We start from the raw sequence: 22,743 nt of genomic DNA on the forward strand, positions 1-22,743 counted from the left end.
TGTCGCCTTCTGTGTTGGTCACCTGTCCTGTAGGTGTCGCTCTCTGTGTTGGTCACCTGTCCTGTAGATGTAGGTGTCGCTCTCTGTGTTGGTCACCTGTCTTGTAGATGTAGGTGTCGCTCTCTGTGTTGGTCACCTGTCCTGTAGGTGTTGCTCTGTGTTGGTCACCTGTCCTGTAGGTGTCGCTCTCTGTGTTGGTCACCTGTCCTGTTGATGTGGCTCTGTGTCGGTCACCTGTCCTGTAGGTGTCGCCTTCTGTGTTGGTCACCTGTCCTGTAGATGTCGCTCTCTGTGTTGGTCACTTGTCCTCTAGGTGTTGCTCTCTGTGTTGGTCACCTGTCCTGTAGATGTTGCTCTCTGTGTTGGTCACCTGTCCTGTAGGTGTCGCTCTCTGTGTTGGTCAACTGTCCTGTAGATGTAGGTGTCGCTCTCTGTGTTGGTCACCTGTCCTGTAGGTGTTGCTCTGTGTTGGTCACCTGTCCTGTAGGTGTCGCTCTCTGTGTTGGTCACCTGTCCTGTAGATGTGGCTCTGTGTCGGTCACCTGTCCTGTAGATGTCGCTCTCTGTGTTGGTCACCTGTCCTGTAGGTGTCGCTCTCTGTGTTGGTCACCTGTCCTGTAGGTGTCGCTCTCTGTGTCGGTCACCTGTCCTGTAGGTGTCGCTCTCTGTGTCGGTCACCTGTCCTGTAGGTGTCGCTCTCTGTGTCGGTCACCTGTCCTGTAGGTGTCGCTCTCTGTGTCGGTCACCTGTCCTGTAGGTGTCGCTCTCTGTGTCGGTCACCTGTCCTGTAGGTGTCGCTCTCTGTGTCGGTCACCTGTCCTGTAGGTGTCGCTCTCTGTGTCGGTCACCTGTCCTGTAGGTGTCGCTCTCTGTGTTGGTCACCTGTCCTGTAGATGTCGCTCTCTGTGTTGGTCACCTGTCCTGTAGATGTAGGTGTCGCTCTCTGTGTTGGTCACCTGTCCTGTAGATGTCGCTCTCTGTGTTGGTCACCTGTCCTGTAGGTGTCGCTCTCTGTGTCGGTCACCTGTCCTGTAGGTGTCGCTCTCTGTGTCGGTCACCTGTCCTGTAGGTGTCGCTCTCTGTGTTGGTCACCTGTCCTGTAGGTGTCGCTCTCTGTGTCGGTCACCTGTCCTGTAGATGTAGGTGTCGCTCTCTGTGTTGGTCACCTGTCCTGTAGGTGTTGCTCTGTGTTGGTCACCTGTCCTGTAGGTGTCGCTCTCTGTGTTGGTCACCTGTCCTGTAGATGTCGCTCTCTGTGTCGGTCACCTGTCCTGTAGGTGTCGCTCTCTGTGTCGGTCACCTGTCCTGTAGATGTCGCTCTCTGTGTCGGTCACCTGTCCTGTAGATGTAGGTGTCGCTCTCTGTGTTGGTCACCTGTCCTGTAGGTGTTGCTCTGTGTTGGTCACCTGTCCTGTAGGTGTCGCTCTCTGTGTTGGTCACCTGTCCTGTAGATGTAGGCCTCGTCCTCGGTGCTGGGCTGCCACAGGGGCACTGGGCCCAGCTCGGCCGTCTGCTGGTACTGGCCCAGGATGCGGTGCAGCTGGACGGGCTTCAGTCCGGGGTGCTCGCTGGACAGGGCCCGCCAACTCATCTGCCACACACGGGCACATGCCACACACTCAATCACAAACCAGCATCGAAGCGCCATTATTCCATTTTATACGTAAGCAGAATCTATTTACCGTATTTTCCGGACTATAAGTCACACTTTTTTCATTGTTTTGGCCGGGGTGCGACTTATACTCCAGAGCAACTAATGTGATATTATTTGTTATTTTCACACTGACGACCACAAGAGGGCGCTCTAGGCTCTAAGCGACGCAGAAGAAGAATCTGCACTTCCTCTACCTCTGGAGTTTGTGGAGTTGTTTAGAAGTGACACAGAGGAAGAAGAATTCAATGGATTTAGTGATTTGGGGTAAAACTGATGCTTTGGTAAACTTGTTAGCATACCTGCTGCGTGAGCGCGTACCTGCAGCGTGAGCGCGTACCTGCTGCGTGAGCGCGTACCTGCTGCGTGAGCGCGTACCGGCTGCGTGAGCGCGTACCTGCAGCGTGAGCACCTGCTGCGTGAGCGCGTACCTGCAGCGTGAGCGCGTACCTACAGCGTGAGCGCGTACCTACAGCGTGAGCGCGTACCTGCGTGAGCGCGTACCTGCTGCGTGAGCGCGTACCTGCAGCGTGAGCACCTGCTGCGTGAGCGCGTACCTGCAGCGTGAGCGCGTACCTATAGCGTGAGCGCGTACCTGCGTGAGCGCGTACCTGCTGCGTGAGCGCGTACCTGCTGCGTGAGCGCGTACCTGCTGCGTGAGCGCGTACCTGCAGTGTGAGCGCGTACACCTGCGTGAGCGTGTACCTGCAGCGTGAGCGCGTACCTGCTGCGTGAGCGCGTACCTGCTGCGTGAGCGCGTACCTGCAGTGTGAGCGCGTACACCTGCGTGAGCGTGTACCTGCAGTGTGAGCGCGTACACCTGCGTGAGCGCGTACCTGCTGCGTGAGCGCGTACCTGCTGCGTGAGCGCGTACCTGCAGTGTGAGCGCGTACACCTGCGTGAGCGTGTACCTGCAGCGTGAGCGCGTACCTGCTGCGTGAGCGCGTACCTGCTGCGTGAGCGCGTACCTGCAGTGTGAGCGCGTACACCTGCGTGAGCGTGTACCTGCAGTGTGAGCGCGTACACCTGCGTGAGCGCGTACCTGCAGTGTGAGCGCGTACACCTGCGTGAGCGCGTACCTGCTGCGTGAGCGCGTACCTGCAGTGTGAGCGCGTACACCTGCGTGAGCGTGTACCTGCAGCGTGAGCGCGTACCTGCTGCGTGAGCGCGTACCTTCTGCGTGAGCGCGTACCTGCAGTGTGAGCGCGTACACCTGCGTGAGCGTGTACCTGCTGCGTGAGCGCGTACCTGCAGCGTGAGCGCGTACCTGCAGCGTGAGCGCGTACCTACAGCGTGAGCGCGTACCTGCGTGAGCGCGTACACCTGTGTGAGCGCGTACCTGCTGCGTGAGCGCGTACACCTGCGTGAGCGCGTACACCTGTGTGAGCGCGTACCTGCAGCGTGAGCGCGTACCTGCGTGAGCACGTACCTGCGTGAGCTGCTGTGGGGCGGTGGCCAGGACCGACACGGCGCTGTTGAGTTTGGTGAAGAACTTGTCGGCGAGGTGTCCCAGTTTGGAGCGACTGGCCCACTCCATGAGCATCCGCAGACACGCCTGGATCTGCAGCACTTTGGACCTCTGGAACCAGCCGCGCGTGGGACCTGCAGGGGGCAGCACACCGTTCAACAACCACCTGACCATGTGTCGGCTTTACATCTGACGTTTGTGAGGAAATGTCCTGCTGTTTTAATATAGTTAGAGTTTAATATACAGTTTGTCTTATTTCAGGCTTAATTAAATGCCGGTGATGTAAAAGTTCAGCTTTAAGTTTCTAAAATGTGCACCTGGGTTGAATATTGTAAGACAAATACAAAAGAAATACCTAATCATAACAATATATTGTATTTTCTGGACAATAAGTCGCACCTTTTTTCATAGTTTTGGCCGGGGTGCGACTTATACTTGTACTTGTATTTATACTTATACTTATACTCCGGAGGGACTTATATGTGACATTATTTGTTAATTTTCACACCTGCAATTTACATACTCCAGTGCGACTTGTATATGTTTTTTTCTTCTCTATTATGCATTTTTTGGCTGGTGCGACTTATACTCTGGAGAATACGGTAGTACATATTCTGTTGAAAATACAGAAACATCACATACTATTCACACACATTTTATTACTATTTATTAAAATAACGCATTGGATTCCTGTAGCGACACCCAGAGCGCGTCACGGTGCATTATCCTCGCCACTTTTGTTGGTGGTAAGTTACTATTGAAGCCACAGCTGCCCTGGGGTGAACTGATGGAAGCGACGCGGCCAATCTGCGCCGTAGGCCCCTCCCACCACCACCCGTCATCAGTCGCGCGGCACATTTACACTAGACAATGTGGCTGACGTGTCTTGCCTAAGGACACAGCGGCACTAGAGCCACTGCTGTCCCACTGCGGCCCCTTGTTTGGCGTGCCGCAAGGTTCTGTTCTTGGTCCACTGCTGTTTTCTCCTCTACCGCTACGGGACGTCCTCCGCCAACATAAGATACATGTTCACTGCTTGTGCCACTAACAACTTACTATTGCCCGACTTTTTGACCGAACCAAAGTAAAACTGAGATTTAAATTAGGAACTTAAACATTCCACCGCCTTTATTACGACAGAACCTTGGTACGACTGAAGATTCTGTGAGTAAATCCTGCACTTTCCACCGTCGAATCACCACGTTTCCCCCGACTAATGTTCCTCAGGTGAGATCACAAACATGAAGCCATTATGTAGACGCCGTTATGACGCCACATGTAGAGCTCTTTACTCAGGGATCTTCTCTTCAGTTCAGCCCCAGAATCCTGACAAACCACAAGACTTCAGCTCACATCAAACACAAAACACGTCTGGTAACCAAGGGCAACACTTTGGAATCATCTGCCAGAAAGTGTTCGACAAACTCTCCTGAAAACACACTTTTATAGATGGACTTTTAGTGTTGAATTCAGTACTTTTAACAATTGTCTTTTTTATTGCTTTATTTGTATCTTGATGTAGGTTGATGTAGGCCAGTGCAGGCCAGTGTAGGCCGATGTAGGTCAGTGTAGGTCGATGTAGGTCAATGTAGGCCAGTATAGTTTGGTGTAGGTCAGTGTAGGTCGATGTAGGTCAGTGTAGGTCGATGTAGGTCAGTGCAGGCCAGTGTAGTTTGGTGTAGGTCAGTGTAATTCAGTGTAGGTCAGGGCGGTCGATCAGCTGAGAGCTTATATTGAAGTACGTGCTGACGTCCGTAACGGTCCACATTTTTGCCATATGTCTCCTCTATGCTCCGGCCCCCGTAAGAGGCTTAAGTCTGGGCATAACCTAATCCACGAGAGGGTCCTGAAGCGGAGCAGAGCGCACCCCTGAACCTCTAATCCAGGACGTCCTGAAGCGGAGCAGAGCGCACCCCTGAACCTCTAATCCAGGACGTCCTGAAGCGGAGCAGAGCGCACCCCTGAACCTCTAATCCAGGACGTCCTGAAGCGGAGCAGAGCGCACCCCTGAACCTCTAATCCAGGACGTCCTGAAGCGGAGCAGAGCGCACCCCTGAACCTCTAATCCAGGACGTCCTGAAGCGGAGCAGAGCGCACCCCTGAACCTCTAATTCAGGACGTCCTGAAGCGGAGCAGAGCGCACCCCTGAACCTCTAATCCAGGACGTCCTGACGCACCGCGCGTGTACATGTGTGAGATCGAGTCAAAGGAACACGCAAAATCAGATGATTGGACAGTGCCATATCGGGTACATGGGGCATTTAATTATGATATTGTGCTATCTTAATATCAGTATTGTGAGACTGTGGGACTAAAAAATGCAGCCGTTTTGAAAAGGGAGTGTCTACGGAGCCGCGGCTCCTGAAACTGCGCCGCTATTTGACTGCGTTTTAGCGCCGTTTTAGACCGCGCCAGGTTAAGGTTAAGGTTAGGGTTTGGGTTAGGGTTAGGGTTAAGGTTAGGGTTAGGGTTAGGGTTAGGGTTAGGGTTAAGGTTAAGGTTAAGGTTAGGGTTAGGGTTAAGGTTAGGGTTAGCCATGACGCTATAACGGGCTATAAGCGAAATGCCGCGGTCCCTGAAACTGCGCGGCCATTTGACCGCGCCGCGGCTCTCCAGCCACGGCCTTTTGAAAATGCCAAAGTTTTGAGATTACAAAAGGATCTAGCAACAAGTCACACTGAAAATAAAGTGCGTGTGGTTGTCATGCGTTGGCAATACTGGCTCTACTTCTTATTTAAGCTTGATCCAACAGTTCTATTCACCAGTATTGTATTTGTCTAACCTTATGTGTGACTACATTGTTTTGTAGCTCATGTAACACAAATTACAACACTGTCCCATCTTAAAGAACACATTTTCAAGACTCTTGAGGTCAAAAGTGCGTCGGATTTCTTGTTTCTCTTCACAAACGGCTATTTTGCCCGCGATCCCGAAGAGCCCCCAAGCTGCCCGGGCCTGTCCCACACGCCGCGGTCACATAGCTTCAGCCTTCTTTTCCATACTCTTATCCTTAAACAATGCGAAAACTTTATTAATAGCGATGCTTTGTGTATTTGCGGCGTCGTTTACCATCAGATAAAAGGACATGGATGAGAATGTGCTTTTTGCTATTTCCCGTGTTTGTATCTCGACATTACGATCATCGACGCAATAAACAAGCGCGGCGGCTTAAAAGCTGCTCACGACGATCCAAAATATGGTCACGGCGTTAGCATCTGGTCACGGTGTTAGCATCTGGTCACGGCGTTAGCGTCTGATCACTCCGTTAGCATCTAGTCATGCCGTTAGTATCTGGTCACGGCGTTAGCATCTGGTCACGGCGTTAGCATCTGATCACTCCGTTAGCATCTAGTCACCCCGTTAGCATCTGGTCCTGCCGTTAGCATCTGGTCATGCCGTTAGCATCTGGTCACGCCATTAGCAGAGTCCAACTTACAAGTGACTAATCGAACAAGAAAAGGTAGGTCACACCGTTGGACAATTTCAGCGTGTTTTTCTCTAGAATCAAACACAACTTCGTTATGTGTAATATATCAAAACATAACTATGGACTTTTGAGTCGAGGTGCGGAGGGATAAACACACGATTTAGCTGCTCTTAACATAAAAACTGCGTCACATCATGTCCATACGGTTGAAAATTGTGCTAGTTTTGGTATAAAGGATTATCTTATCTTATCTTAGCCGTCGGTTTCAGAGTGACGAAAAACACACAACTTTACTATGGCAACCCACAAAGCGCCTATAAAGAGGATGTGGAGCATGTGAGCGACACACTAGACTGGAACTGCCCTTGTCTGACGCCGGTCTCAGCCCAATGTCATGTGTTAGCTGCTAGCGTGCTACGTCAGCGCTAACCTGCTAACCCTCTGCGCTGTTACCATGAGTGGGTCGGGCCGGAGATAGAGGAGGGGGCTGGGAGGGTTTGGGGGAGCGAGGTCCACATGGGGAACGGGGGTTTCTCCTTCTGCCGGTGGCAAACATGTGATCTGCACTGTCTCCACACGCTAATGAAGACATATGAGTCTGTGTGTGTGTGTGTGTGTGTGCGTGTGTGTGTGTAAGTATGTCTGTGTGTAAGTGTGTCTGTGCGTGTGTGTGTGTGTGTGTGTGCGTGTGTGTGTGTAAGTATGTCTGTGTGTAAGTGTGTCTGTGCGTGTGTGTGTGTGTGTGTGTGTAAGTGCGTGTGTGTAAGTGCGTGTGTGTATGTGTGTGTGTGCGCGTGCGTGCATGTCAGTGTGTGTGTGTGTGTGTGTGTGTGTGTGTAGGTGTGTGTAGGTGTGTGTGTGTGTGTGTGTGTTTCTACAGTCCTGGTTTAGTCAGCTGTTTTAAGTAAAAGTCACTTATATTCTGCTTCAATCAGACTTTTGTGTGGTAGAGTTGCTTGGGCTGGTGCCTGCGCCCTCTGCTGGCAACTGTGGGCGTTAACCATGTTGACCAAAAAGCAACATGGTTCAGATGTGTCGTGTTTCTCTCATTTGTCCGGGAATGTTCCAGTGTAGAAACATATTCAGTTGTATCATCTGGACTGAGAGAACAATACGTCATCCTCTTCCGTTCCTGTTGTTTGCCCAGAGCATTCAGATGCTAATCAGTTACACAGGAGGAGAGAGAGTGAGCCAGGGACAATAGGAGGCCGATGGCCCATTACAGGACTGATAGGAAACTAAGAAGTTTAGTTTCTGGTGAAACCAATAACATCTAAGAATAAAGTCTAAAGAATAAAGTCTAGGAAGGACTACAGCAGACGTACAATTACAGTGGGAGGCGGTTACGTAACACTTGGATACCAACCGCCATAAAACACCAAAAAAGAAGAAGCTGACAGTAGCTCTTTGACCGTAGCGCTTTGACCATAGCGCTTTGACCGTAGCGCTTTGACCATAGCTCTTTGACCGTAGCTCTTTGACCGTAGCGCTTTGACCATAGCTCTTTGACCATAGCTCTTTGACCGTAGCTCTTTGACCATAGCTCTTTGACCATAGCTCTTTGACCATAGCTCTTTGACCGTAGCTCTTTGACCATAGCTCTTTGACCGTAGCTCTTTGACCATAGCTCTTTGACCGTAGCTCTTTGACCATAGCTCTTTGACCGTAGCTCTTTGACCATAGCTCTTTGACCGCTTGACCGTAGCTTTTTGACCGTAGCTCTTTGACACCTGAGCGAGCCGTATTACTTTTCCTCAAATCCAACAAAAAGCAGAGTTATTGACTGCACTTCGATTGAGTCTTCACAACCAAACGAACGGCCCTTTGACCTTGACTGTACCCTCCCCCTTTCTTCCCCCCTCCCCCCTCCTCACCCGGGACGTCCAGATGGAAGGAGGCGCGGGGGGAGAGAGGAGGCGGGGCCGGCTGCAGAAGGGCATTGAGGACAGTGTGAAGTGTGAAGTGTGGGCTCAGTCAAAACGCTGACAAGGGCACCAGGACACACACACACACACTCACACACACACTCACACACACACGCACGCACACACACACAAGCACGCACACACACACAGAGACACACACACGCACACACACACGCACACACACACACATACACACACACAGACAGACACACACACACACACACACAGACAGACACACACACACACACACACGCACACACAGACAGACACACACACACACACACGCACACACATACACACATGCACACACACACAGACAGACACACACACACAGAGACAGAGACACACGCACACACACACTCACACACACAGACACACACACACACACAGACAGACAGACAGAGACACACAGACTCCGCCCTCACCTTTGTCCATCAGCTGGTTGAACAGCGACACGTTGGCGAAGAAGAAGAGGTAAGCGAACATCTGTGCCTGGATCTCCGGGTGGACCTGGTACCCCTGCAGCAGCTCCTGTGTGATCTGAAACACCTGCGCCCGCAAAGACAAGAACTATAAATGTCATATACGGCACAACGATAGGGCCCACAATATCGACACCGCGGCCCACGATATATCGACACAGCGGCCCACGATATCGATACCGTATCACCCAGCATCACGATGTCTCAATATTTCGATAGTTTGGCCCCCACAGCTCGAACGTTTCTTTTCCTCGCACGGAGAGCCGGGGGGCGGAGCTAACCTGTAGGACGCGGCGCACCGGCTCGGGGAAGCCCACGCCCCCTTTCCAGCAGGGCTCCGAGCCGTCGACGGGGAACGGGTTACAGTCCAGCAGCCCCGGCAGCACCACGTACAGCGCCTGCAACACGGGACAACGGAAAGGGCGGGGCGGTAAAAGTGGGCGGGGCAGAGTGGCCGCAGTGAGATTTTTGTGTGTGTTTTTTGGCCTTGTTTTGTTCAAATGTTACAAGTTTTACTGTGTGTTGTATAAATGTCCACATCCTGCCTATAAAATAAATAAAATAATTTGTACCCCGCCTAAGGCCCGAAGTCACTGGGATAGGCTCCAGTCACCCGCGACCCCGAAAGGGAACAAGCGGTAGAAAATGGATGGATGAATACATAAAATAAAATAAATACATAAAATAAATAGAATAAATAAAATTAAATAAAATAAAATAAAATAAATAAAATAAATAAAATAAATAAAATAAATAAAATAAATAAAATAAATAAAATAAATAAAATAAATAAAATAAATAATACATTCATTTCATTAAATAAATAAACACATGTAATTAAAATAAAATAAGAATAATGCCACAAAAAACATTTAAGAATAACTGACTTTGATTTCTTTGATTTGATTCGTTTCACACATCAATGGAAAGTTATTTGCCAACTGAAAAACATTTTGTGCTTTTTCAAGCTTAATCTAATTTTCGTCTGATAAAATATTACAAAAATACATCATATATATGTTAAAAACTGTGATGCACTACACTACGCCTGAGTAAAATGGTGACCTTGGTGACGTAGTAGACACACTGCTGAAAGGTGTACATGATGACCTCCTCCAGGATGCTCATGGCCTCCTCATTGGCCGAGATGGTCGCCGAGAGCAGAGACTCTTTGGACCCTGGACACAGACACACTTCACTGCAGAGGGTTGTTGAAAGAGTTCTATTACCACTACAGGCTGAACAGGTACCATGACGACATTTAGCCGGTCATACGGTGCGTTAGCGTGCGCGTCCTCACCCTGCATGCTCTCGATGCTGTGCGTGTAGGCCGGCGTGCGCTGCTGGATGAAGTACAGGATCTCGATGGAGTTGGACATCCAGAAGAAGATGGTCTGGAGGTCCGGCACCAGGTCCGAGATGCTGAGCAGGGACAGGGAGGCGGGGTCCTGGCTGCGGAGACACGGGGGGCCCCTTTAACATCGCCGAGACGCGCTTACTTCAACACGACGGGCGCGAGAGAAACGGCAAACGGCGCTTTGCATCGTCACGACAACCAAACCCTCAAAACGCCGACTTAAAAGTGACGTACGACAGGTTTTTACGATGTTCTAATTCTCGCTTTAGTTGGTGTATTTATACCTGTTGTACATATAAATGATAGTTTTACACCAATCGAGCAGGTATTTGTGGAGAAAACGTTGAAAAACATCTGTAGAAAAGCACAGGAAGTGACATCACACCAGGATCACACTCATTCCAATAAAAGTTTATGCAGAATTTACACAAAAGAAACAACTTTTTTGACTCTCTTAACATTAATTCAACTAAATAAAGTCGCTCTCATATATTTTTATTTGTCAAATCATTTTTTTTTAAAACATTAGATGAGTTTTGGCCCAGTGGTTTCTGGGTAATTTCCTACTGTCATGTCATCAATCACATACAGGAAGTGAAATTATAAACCTAAAAAAATTTGCTTTTCTTTGATAACTGCTACTGCTACTGCTACAGCTGCTGCTGCTGCTGCTGCTGCTGCTGCTGCTGCTGCTACTACTACTACTACTACTACTACTACTACTACTACTACTACTACTACTACTACTACTACTACTACTACTACTACTACTACTACTACTACTACTACTGCAACTGCTACTGCTACTGCTACTACGACGACGACGACGACGACGACGACGACGACGACGACGACGACGACGACGACGACGACGACGACGACTACTACTACTACTACTACTACTACTACTACTACTACTACTACTACTACTACTACTACTACTACTACCTATTACTACAACGACGACTACTACTACTACTACCTACTACTACTACTACTACTACTACTACAACTACTACTACTACTACTACTACCTATTACTACAACGACTACGACTACTACTACTACTACTACTCCTACTACTCCTACTACTACTAGTACTACTACTACTCCTACTACTACTACTACTACAACTACTACTACTTATTACTACTACCTATTACTACAACAACGACTACTACTACTACTACCTACTACTACTACTACTACTACTACTACTACTACTACTACTACTACTACTACTACTACTACTACTACCTATTACTACAACGACTACGACTACTACTACTACTACTACTCCTACTACTCCTACTACTACTACTACTACAACTACTACTACTTATTACTACTACCTATTACTACAACAACGACTACTACTACTACTACTACTACTACCACCACCACCACCACCACCACTGTAGTATAATAACTGTTTACACTTGTAATGCCCTTCAGCGCGTTACTCTGAAGTCGATATTCATTTGCTTGAGCCGCTCGTGGCAGAGGGACAGATGCGCTCAAGGACAGAGCCTTCAGGCTGCTGACGTCTGCGTTGGTGGACGTTACTATGGTCACCACTTCTTATCACGGCTGCCCCATTGTGGAGCAGAGATGTAAAGAGTGTTCGGTTAATTGTGATTATTCCACAGTATAATCGTAAGAAAGAAGAAGACATAACAATCGTGACATTGTTAGCAGCAAAATTAAGTATTTTTTGGGTAAATATACAGCCCAAAAATAGACTTGAATGTAAAGAACTGTATTTAAGCTGTTTTTGCCACGTTTAACTTTATTTAGTCTTATTGTCTTATACAGCACATGCCTTAAAGTGACGTATGACAGGTTCATACAAGTCTCTAATTATGACTTTATCTGGTGTATTTATACCTGTCGTACATTTAAATGATAGTTTTACACCGATCGAGCAGGTATTTGTGGAGAAAACTTTGAAAAATCTGTGGGAAAGTGACATCACACCAGGGACACTCATAGAGGAAGTGACATCACACCAGGGACACTCATAGAGGAAGTGACATCACACCAGGGACACTCATAGAGGAAGTGACATCACACCAGGGACACTCAGAGGAAGTGACATCACACCAGGGACACTCATACAGGAAGTGACATCACACCAGGGACACTCATACAGGAAGTGACATCACACCAGGGACACTCATACAGGAAGTGACATCACACCAGGGACACTCATACAGGAAGTGACATCACACCAGGGACACTCATACAGGAAGTGACATCACACCAGGGACACTCATACAGGAAGTGACATCACACCAGGGACACTCATAGAGGAAGTGACATCACACCAGGGACACTCATAGAGGAAGTGACATCACACCAGGGACACTCATAGAGGAAGTGACATCACACCAGGGACACTCATAGAGGAAGTGACATCACACCAGGGACACTCATTTCAGTCAAAGTTTATGCAGAATTTACACAAAGAAACAACTTTTTTGACTCTAAACATTAATTCAACAAAATAAAGTCGCTTTCATAATCATGTGACACTAGATGAGTTTTGGCCCAGTGGTTGCTGGGTAATTTCTTACTGTGATGTCATGGATTACAAACAGGAAGTGAAATAATAAACCTAAAAAATGTGCTATTCTGTGATATTTTTTGTTGTTGTAATTTTTGAGCAAAATTCAAAGTATATTTATCTGAGCAGCATTTTAGTTGAGTAACAGGGCCGACGTGTCGCGGGCCCTTTAAGCATGGGCCCTTTAAGCACGGGCCCTTTAAGCACGGGCCCCGATACACAGTAGTAAAACGATACTCACTGCTGAGCTTGCTTCTGCGCCAGCTCCTTTGTCTTCTCCTGCAACACACACACAGACACACACACACACACACACAAACAAACACACACAAACACACAAACACACACACACACACACACAATTAAGGCCTCATTAAAGTTTCAGCGTGTGCGCAAGAGCGGCCCACTATCGCATGGCCCGGGCCCCTGACCCGCGCTGCTCCGGAACGAACGGGAGACGCACATCTGAGCCACGCATGACGACACGCGACGACACGCGACCAAACCACGCCAACGCCGGGATAACGATGTCACAAAAACACCAACGCTCCAGAGGTCGGAGGGGCGTTTGCTCAGAGTTGTACACGCGGGAACTCCGGGGATGACGCTCAGTGCTCGCCGGCGATGCGCAATATGTACCGCAAACGTGTCGATATCGCGATGTCGGCCGACGCAGTACGACCCAGGTCACAATGTAACTTTTATTTTGTGGTATATATAAGGCCCAAAAACAGACCTAAATGTAAAGAAATTGATTTTATCTGTCTGTTTTTGTCTTTCAGAAAGGTAAAGTCGCTAACAGTCACATGTCAGACCACGAAAATAAAAGAAAATTAAAGATGTCACTGTTGTTCGGTCACAGCCTCAATTATAATCGTTAAATCGTGATGTTTTTCTCACATTAATCATTACGCTAACATTATATATTGTGACATGCCTGAATCACACGCGTGTTAAAGTCATGAACGATATGATACAGCTTAATTTTAGTGTTTAATTCTGCACAATGTGGGAATCTTTCATTCTCTCTCTCTCGCCACCGCCGGCTGAATCCTCAGCTCTGATTGGTCGTCCTCTGAAGCCTCCACTCACTGTTTCCTCTACGCTCTCAGACACACGCCAAAACACCTTCAGTAACAAATAATAATACAAATTCAAAATGGCAATAGTTCGCTCGCTCGTTGACCACTAAAATAATCCTCAGCTGCGTCCCGAGTTGCCGTGGTGACCAACGACAAATACAACTTACTGATGTGAAACTGTTTAGATAATATATAAACCCAGAGCGGCACCGCGGGGGGTCCGGACGGTTATACGAGCGTGTAATACAGTCGCTCCATGTGATACAGCTGTTTAACTATTCACAGAGCTGACGGGGGAGGGACGGGTCGGGACGGGGGAGAGACCAGTGGGACAGGGGAGACGGTAGGGAGACGGGGTGAGGGACGGGGGAGAAGGGGGAGGTGGGGGAGAGACGGGAGGGAGACGAGGGAGACGGGTGAGGGACGGGAGGGAGACGGGTGAGAGATGGGAGGGAGACGGGTGAGACGGGGAGACGGGTGAGGGACGGGGGAAACGGGAGGGAGACGGGGGCGGGTTGTCTGCTTCCATGTGAGCTCATCTTCACACTGGTCTGACCCGAGACATAAACAAGCACAAGAAAAGACATTATGTTCTTTTGTTGTTTATTACAGTCCAGTCGAACGTAAACCCGGCCTCCTGACCCTCCTGACCCTCATGACCCTCGTGACCCTCGTGGCCCTCCTGACCATCGTGACCCTCGTGGCCCTCCTGACCATCGTGACCCTCCTGACCCCCCTGACCATCGTGACCCTCCTGACCCCCCTGACCGTCGTGACCCTCATGACCCTCCTGGCCCTCGTGACCCTCGTGACCCTCTTGACCCTCCTGACCCTCGTGACCCTCGTGGCCCTCCTGACCATCGTGACCCTCGTGGCCCTCCTGACCATCGTGACCCTCGTGGCCCTCCTGACCATCGTGACCCTCCTGACCCCCCTGACCATCGTGACCCTCCTGACCCCCCTGACCGTCGTGACCCTCATGACCCTCCTGGCCCTCGTGACCCTCGTGACCCTCTTGACCCTCCTGACCCTCTTGACCCTCCTGACCCCCCTGACCCTCGTGACCCTCCTGACCCTCGTGACCCTCCTGACCCTCTTGACCCTCCTGACCCTCTTGACCCCCCTGTACAGCGTGTGACTGGACTGACCCAGGCGATGGTCTGGATCCTGCGCACGATCTTGAGCAGCAGCTTCCCGAAGCTCCCCGGGGGAAAGCTGGAGGCCGAGTGCTGGATGCAGAGACACAGCAGGTACGCAGTGGTCAGCTTGTGGTCATCGCCTGAAAGAGAAGACGATTACAGCGACGTTCTCTCCGTTTCCAAGACGCTGGTCGGAACATGGGGTTCTGGAGACATATTTAGGTTTAAGGTTTGTAAGATTTGATCATAAGATTTGTAGTGGTCTAAACTACAGAGTCAGACTAAGAAGATAAAGCCTTGATGTTGTGTCTGTCCGAACAAACGGTCAGTATCTGAAGGAGACGCAGTGTAAGGCACATGTTCTGGTGCTTTGCTTGGAATGTTCCACAGTGTAACTGAGCGGCACAATAATACGGGGATCATTACGACACGATTAACCCTCTTTTCACAGCTCGTTTGCGTCGCCGTGGGAAACATGGACAGTCACGAGCCAATGAGAGCGCGGGCCATATTTATGAAGGCGACTTTTTTTCTGGACATAGTGGACAGTTTAGTTCAGAGCGTTTCAGGTCAGCGCTGCCTCGATCGGAGCATGAATGAGTGCACTGGGACAAATGCCGTACTGTGGAACATTCCAGGCAAAACGATAACACCTCCACGGAGAGTAGAAGGAGTCGGACCCTCCCCCGGCACGAGAGCCGCCCTCAGGAGGCGGGGCTCGACCGGGAGCGAGTATCGTCGGTGTGAACGTACCTCCAGGTTCAATGAGCGACACGATCCTGTTTAAGAGCTGGTCCTCGTGCGCCTGGTCGAACTCCAGCTGCAAGCGTCTCTTCTGCCCCGCCCCTCTGCCCCCGCCCCCCTCTAGTCCCGCCCCGCCCACGCTCAGGGGCGTGGCCACGGCCAGCCCCACCGCAGTGCCGATGCTGCGGGGCTTGACCAGGTGGGGCTTAAAGCTGCGTCTGACCGCGGGCACGCTGGACACTTGGGCCGCTCTGTCCTTCAGCACCGACCCGCACATCTTGCAGACCTGGCCGCCCTCCGCCTCGTCCGCCTCGTACAGCTGCCCCAGGGAACGCAGGCGGGCCAGGGTCTGGGCGGGCAGCGGTTTGGCGCCTGTGGGGTCCTTGTACAGGAAGACGTAGTGCGCTCCGAAGGACAGCAGGTCGCCGTGGCGCAGGGTGGTGGAGCGCTCGCAGCGGGAGAAGTTCACCAGCACGGTGGCGTTCAGCACGGGCTCCACGGCCACGCAGGAGCGCTCCCCGGGCTCCTCCCCCTTCGCGCTGTTGCCTTGGCGCCGGGGTGCGGGGACCCTCCGGAGGCGACAGTGCAGGGGCATTACGTCCGGGGAGAAGAGGCAGATGTTGGGCCGAGCCGAGGGCGTCTCCTGGCCGACCGTGTGCTGCTCTCGGTTCAGCAGGTAAACCAGGCAGTCCTGAAACACACACTGGACTGTTATCATACACGAGCTGCGCCTGACCAATCACAACGCTCGGTGTTCAAACGTGGGACTGCTAAAGCTCGGCACAGAAAAGCCTGATGTGTTTCTCAGGTCGTGATGTAGCGCTCGACTATAAACTTGCCATTCTTCTCTTACGAGTAAGAGGGATGAAGGATTTAAAATATCTTCTTTCAGGGCCCGGATAGATACATTCATTTATGTTTGGTGGTCCCTGATGGGAGGCAAAATTCAGACAGGAATTTTGAAGAGAAGATTGAGAATCCCATCAGAACAAGGAACGCCACATGAGGAAAGTATAGTTAGAACTATGTCACGATATGCACATCTCACGCTACCTTATTGTCATGGTGATGTCACAATAATATGTGCATAAATAATGCGTTCACAAGCTTTTGGTGCATTAATGTTACAGTCTAAAGAGTTAAAAATGCTTGATAACAGTTGTGTCCTCGTGTCTGCGCTGAAATGGAGCAAAGGATTATGGTCTATGTAGTTCCCGGTTTCTTTAGCTGAGACTTATGACGATACTATTTTTACTGAAAAGATTTGTGCTATTTATAAAACTGAAGAAAAGCTGTTCCAGTTGCAGTGGTTTTAAAAGTCATGCTCTAGTTAGAACAAACCCCCCCTCCCCCCATGCACTGGAGCGACACCACATGCATGATATTACTGCCCCCCCCTCCCCCCATGCACTGGAGCGACACCACATGCATGATATTACTGCCCCCCCTCCCCCCATGCACTGGAGCGACACCACATGCATGATATTACTGCCCCCCCCTCCCCCCATGCACTGGAGCGACACCACATGCATGATATTACTGCCCCCCCTCCCCCCATGCACTGGAGCGACACCACATGCATGATATTACTGCCCCCCCTCCCCCCATGCACTGGAGCGACACCACATGCATGATATTACTGCCCCCCCTCCCCCCATGCACTGGAGCGACACCACATGCATGATATTACTGCCCCCCCTCCCCCCATGCACTGGAGCGACACAACATGCATGATATTACTGCCCCCCCCCTCCCCCCATGCACTGGAGCGACACCACATGCATGATATTACTGCCCCCCCCTCCCCCATGCACTGGAGCGACACCACATGCATGATATTACTGCCCCCCCTCCCCCCATGCACTGGAGCGACACCACATGCATGATATTACTGCCCCCCCTCCCCCCATGCACTGGAGCGACACCACATGCATGATATTACTGCCCCCCCTCCCCCCATGCATTGGAGCGACACCACATGCATGATATTACTGCCCCCCCTCCCCCCATGCACTGGAGCGACACCACATGCATGATATTACTGCCCCCCCTCCCCCCATGCACTGGAGCGACACCACATCCATGATATTACTGCCCCCCCCTCCCCCCATGCACTGGAGCGACACCACATGCATGATATTACTGCCCCCCCTCCCCCCATGCACTGAAGCGACACCACATGCATGATATTACTGCCCCCCCTCCCCCCATGCACTGAAGCGACACCACATGCACGATATTACTGCCCCCCCCCATGCACTGGAGCGACACCGCATACATGATATTAGCTGAGAGTAAAGTGAGAGAGCGGGCGTGGCCTCTGCGGGCGGCTGACCTGGCGGTTGTACCCCTGTAGCAGCAGCAGGTGCGGGGACTGGTAGAGCGAGTGTCGGACCCCCCCTCCGTGGCCGCTCTCCTCTTTCCGGCGCCCACTCGACACCTCCCGGGATCGCAGGGGCCCGGGCAGCGTGGAGTAGTACCGCTTGGGCTCGTCGCCCACCCCGAGCTGCACACACGGACACGGAAAATTATGTTTAACTAAATGTCAAAATGCCCTAAAATGAAGATAAAACATACTATTCTTTATTTCTTCTAGTCATAAACCTGTCATAAAACCAGCTCAAGACTCAAGTTGAGACAATCAAATCAAAAATATTAAAATCAAGATCAATATTCCAAATTCAAGTCACTTTGTTATGTTAGAAATGTTTTGCAGAGACCCCCGCGCCCCACCTGGTTGAGGCTGGTCTCGCTCAGGCTGCGGCAGAGGGACGAGGTGCCGGAGCGGGGCAGGGTTAGCGTGCCTTTGGCCCTGTTCCGCTGGAGCTTGCGGGCCTGGGCGTTGATATCTACGAGAGGAAGAGAAAAGGGGGTTAGACATGTGATGGGACAATACACTGCAAAAGTGAGGTATCTACTTGAGTTACATGACTCGGACGAGTAGTTTTTCATTTGTCTTTGCATATTGAATAAGCTAGGGCCTGGTATAGTCTCCCTTTAGCCCGGTATAGTCTCCCTTTAGCTGTGGTATAGTCCCCCTTTAGCCCTGGTATAGTCTTCCTTTAGCCCTGGTATAGTCCCCCTTTAGCCCTGGTATAGTCTTCCTTTAGCCCTGGTATAGTCCCCCTTTAGCCCTGGTATAGTCTTCCTTTAGCCCTGGTATAGTCTCCCTTTAGCCCTAGTATAGTCTACCTTTAGCTGTGGTATAGTCCCCCTTTAGCCCTGGTATAGTCTTCCTTTAGCCCTGGTATAGTCCCCCTTTAGCCCTGGTATAGTCTTCCTTTAGCCCTGGTATAGTCTCCCTTTAGCCCTAGTATAGTCTACCTTTAGCTGTGGTATAGTCTCCCTTTAGCCCTGGTATAGTCTTCCTTTAGCCCTGGTATAGTCCCCCTTTAGCCCTGGTATAGTCTTCCTTTAGCCCTGGTATAGTCTCCCTTTAGCCCTAGTATAGTCTACCTTTAGCTGTGGTATAGTCTCCCTTTAGCCCTGGTATAGTCTCCCTTTAGCCCGAGTATAGTCTCCCTTTAGCTGTGGTATAGTCTCCCTTTAGCCCTGGTATAGTCTTCCTTTAGCCCTGGTATAGTCTCCCTTTAGCCCTAGAATAGTCTCCCTTTAGCTGTGGTATAGTCTCCCTTTAGCTGTGGTATAGTCTCCCTTTAGCCCTGGTATAGTCTCCCTTTAGCCCTGGTATAGTCTCCCTTTAGCCCTGGTATAGTCTCCCTTCAGAACTGGTATAGTCTCCCTTTAGCCCTGGTATAGTCTCCCTTCAGAACTGGTATAGTCTCCCTTCAGAACTGGTATAGTCTCCCTTTAGTTGTGGTATAGTCTCCCTTTAGCCCTGGTATAGTCTCCCTTTAGCTGTGGTATAGTCTCCCTTTAGCCCTGGTATAGTCTCCCTTCAGAACTGGTATAGTCTCCCTTTAGCCCTGGTATAGTCTCCCTTTAGCCCGGTATAGTCTCCCTTTAGCCCTGGTATAGTCTCCCTTTAGCCCTGGTATAGTATCCCTTTAGCCCTGGTATAGTCTCTCTTTAGCCCTGGTATAGTCTCCCTTTAGCCCTGGTATAGTCTCCCTTTAGCCCTGGTATAGTCTCGACTACGACTAAAGGGAGACTATACCAGGGCTAAAGACCTTTCTTGTAATAACATTTCCGGTCATGTCAACACATGTAGATATGCTCTTTTTTGCAGTGTATAAGCAGGAGCTCAAATACATCCCATAATAGACGTGACACATTGAACAGCATGAGCCACACGTCGTATACTGTGTGTGAGCGACAATGAAGGACACGTTTGAAGTGGAAGTGAGTGAAGCCGAGGACACCTGTGGATGAGAGCTCACGGGACATGCAGGGCTCACACAGGGGCGGGCATCGCAACGACACAGGGATGGGCATCGCAACGACACGGGGGCGGGCATCGCAACGACACGGGGGCGGGCATCGCAACAACACGGGGGCGGGCATCGCAACGACACAGGGATGGGCATCGCAACGACACGGGGGCGGGCATCGCAACGACACGGGGGCGGGCATCGCAACGACACGGGGGCGGGCATCGCAACGACACGGGGGCGGGCATTGCAACGACACGGGGATGGGCATCGCAACGACACAGGGATGGGCATCGCAACGACACGGGGGCGGGCATCGCAACGAAACGGGGGCGGGCATTGCAACGACACGGGGATGGGCATCGCAACGACACAGGGATGGGCATCGCAACGACACGGGGGCGGGCATCGCAACGACACGGGGATGGGCATCGCAACGACACGGGGGCGGGCATCGCAACGACACGGGGGCGGGCATCGCAACGACACAGGGATGGGCATCGCAACGACACGGGGGCGGGCATCGCAACGACACGGGGGCAGGCATCGCAACGACACGGGGGCGGGCATCGCAACGACACAGGGATGGGCATCGCAACGACACGGGGGCGGGCATCGCAACGACACGGGGGCGGGCATCGCAACGACACAGGGATGGGCATCGCAACGACACGGGGGCGGGCATTGCAACGACACGGGGGCGGGCATCGCAACGACACAGGGATGGGCATCGCAACGACACGGGGGCGGGCATCGCAACGACACGGAGGCGGGCATCGGGACGACACGGGGGCGGGCATCGGGACAACACAGGGGCGGGCAGCGCAATGACACGGGGGTGGGCATCGCAACGACACAGGGGCGGGCAGCTCAACAAAACGGGGGCGGGAATCGCAATGACACGGGGCGGGCATCGCAACGACACACAGGTGGGCAGAGCAATGAAACGGGGGCGGGCAGCGCAACAACACGGGGGTGGGCAACGAAACAGGGGTGGGCAGCGCAACAACATAGGGGTGGGCAGCACAACGGCACGGGGGTGGGCATCACAACAACACGGGGGCGGGTAGCACAACGACACGGGGCGGGCAGCGCAACAACACAGGGGCGGGCAGCACAACAACACGGGGGTGGGCAACGAAACAGGGGTGGGCATCACAAGGACACAGGGATGGGCATCGCAACGACACTGGGGTGGGCAACGGCACGGGGATGGGCAACGGCACGGGGATGGGCAACGGCGCGGGGATGGGCAACGGCACGGGGATGGGCAACGGCACGGGGATGGGCAACGGCACGGGGATGGGCAACGGCACGGGGATGGGCAACGCACCGGCCGGCGTACAGATGGCATCACGACATTCCACAGGACAACAATATACGGACAGAAATGATCACGGCTGTTCATGTATGAATCGTCCGTTTGGGTTTTTCTCTTAAAGTTATAAAGTAATTAAGAGCGATGCCAGTTCGAGCTTATCATTACCCACAATGCAATGCTTCCACCAAAGCTAAAGAAGACATGAAACGTTACAGCAGTGATTTACGCCCGTTAGAGATACGTCGGCGTAAACGTCATCACGACAAAGCGCTGCACCGGACCAACTAACTCCACCTCACTCTTGCCTCCATTACATAACTGAAGCGCTAGCGCTAGCATTAGCTTTGAGACAAAACCATTTAAATCACAAAAGTAAAAGTGGGTAATATATATAAAAAAACTGACTCATATTAATAAAAATGTTGCAAAAAGAGCCGTTTGAAAATGAGAATGTAAATTTAGCTGTGGAGACGTCACGATGTCAAATTGAAAGTGTTACGATCTTAATTTAACGGTTTTTGAGACTAAAAACAACAGTGAAATCTTTCATTTGTGGCCGGCTTCACGAAATTGAACTTTCTGAACGACAAAATAAACTGAAAAGTTACAAAAGGAAACAGAGGAAATAAAGTTCTTTACATTTAGGTCTATTTTGGGCTCAATATTGAACAAAAAATACTTAATTTAGCTGCTAAAATTGTCACGATTATCATCATGTTCCTCTGCGTCTCCACCGCTCTTCTTCTATCCTCCGCTCTACTCTCCTCAGCCTCGTCATCCACCACCAGTCTACAAGCGCCTGAACGGCATTTACCTGGCCACGCCCATCACCATTACCGCAAAGGTCTTCTGCCGGGGTCTAAACGGTTAAACGCATTCAGTAAAGCGTTCTGATCGCTTCCTCGTTTATGGAGTCTCTCCAAATGGGAAATACGTTTAGCACATTTTCTCATCAGGATATTTTGTTTTTTCACACATGATCGACGACCCATCGACCTGCCGGAGTCTAACGGGAGCAGAAGCGTGGGCCCATCGCGCTGTTGGCGACTGAAACTAGCGCTAGCAACGACGACAACTGTTGAAAACGGTTTAAGGGATGCCACGATTTCAACTTTAAGCCTCACGATTACAGCGATTTATCGATTATTCATGATTATCACGACCGAAACAACGATAAAACGCTACATTTTCTTATCTTCTCGTTTTCTTAGCACATGAACCGCTCCACAATACGTGACCCGTTTTATGAA

General features: G+C 51.0%; 1 protein-coding gene across 3 annotated transcripts in view; it reads right to left on the reverse strand.

Annotated features, from left to right (window-relative positions):
• Positions 1 to 22,743, reverse strand: part of radil (Ras association and DIL domains) — a 46,267-nt gene that overhangs the window by 10,575 nt on the left and 12,949 nt on the right. For all 3 annotated transcript variants that reach the window (XM_072462990.1, XM_072462989.1, XM_072462987.1), the window contains 11 exons: positions 18,575 to 18,690; positions 18,177 to 18,347; positions 15,851 to 16,532; positions 15,107 to 15,237; positions 13,118 to 13,155; positions 10,254 to 10,405; positions 10,019 to 10,131; positions 9,235 to 9,351; positions 8,897 to 9,020; positions 3,081 to 3,253; positions 1,441 to 1,591 (listed from right to left, as the gene is read on the reverse strand). In XM_072462990.1, the coding sequence (XP_072319091.1) occupies positions 1,441 to 1,591; positions 3,081 to 3,253; positions 8,897 to 9,020; positions 9,235 to 9,351; positions 10,019 to 10,131; positions 10,254 to 10,405; positions 13,118 to 13,155; positions 15,107 to 15,237; positions 15,851 to 16,532; positions 18,177 to 18,347; positions 18,575 to 18,690 (1,968 nt within the window). The remainder of the gene's footprint in view (positions 1 to 1,440; positions 1,592 to 3,080; positions 3,254 to 8,896; positions 9,021 to 9,234; positions 9,352 to 10,018; positions 10,132 to 10,253; positions 10,406 to 13,117; positions 13,156 to 15,106; positions 15,238 to 15,850; positions 16,533 to 18,176; positions 18,348 to 18,574; positions 18,691 to 22,743) is intronic.

Source organism: Eucyclogobius newberryi, unplaced genomic scaffold, assembly GCF_026437365.1.
Source record: "Eucyclogobius newberryi isolate DKJ021-1_F unplaced genomic scaffold, fEucNew1.0.hap1 SCAF_4, whole genome shotgun sequence".
Classification (NCBI taxonomy): Eukaryota; Metazoa; Chordata; class Actinopteri; order Gobiiformes; family Gobiidae; genus Eucyclogobius; species Eucyclogobius newberryi.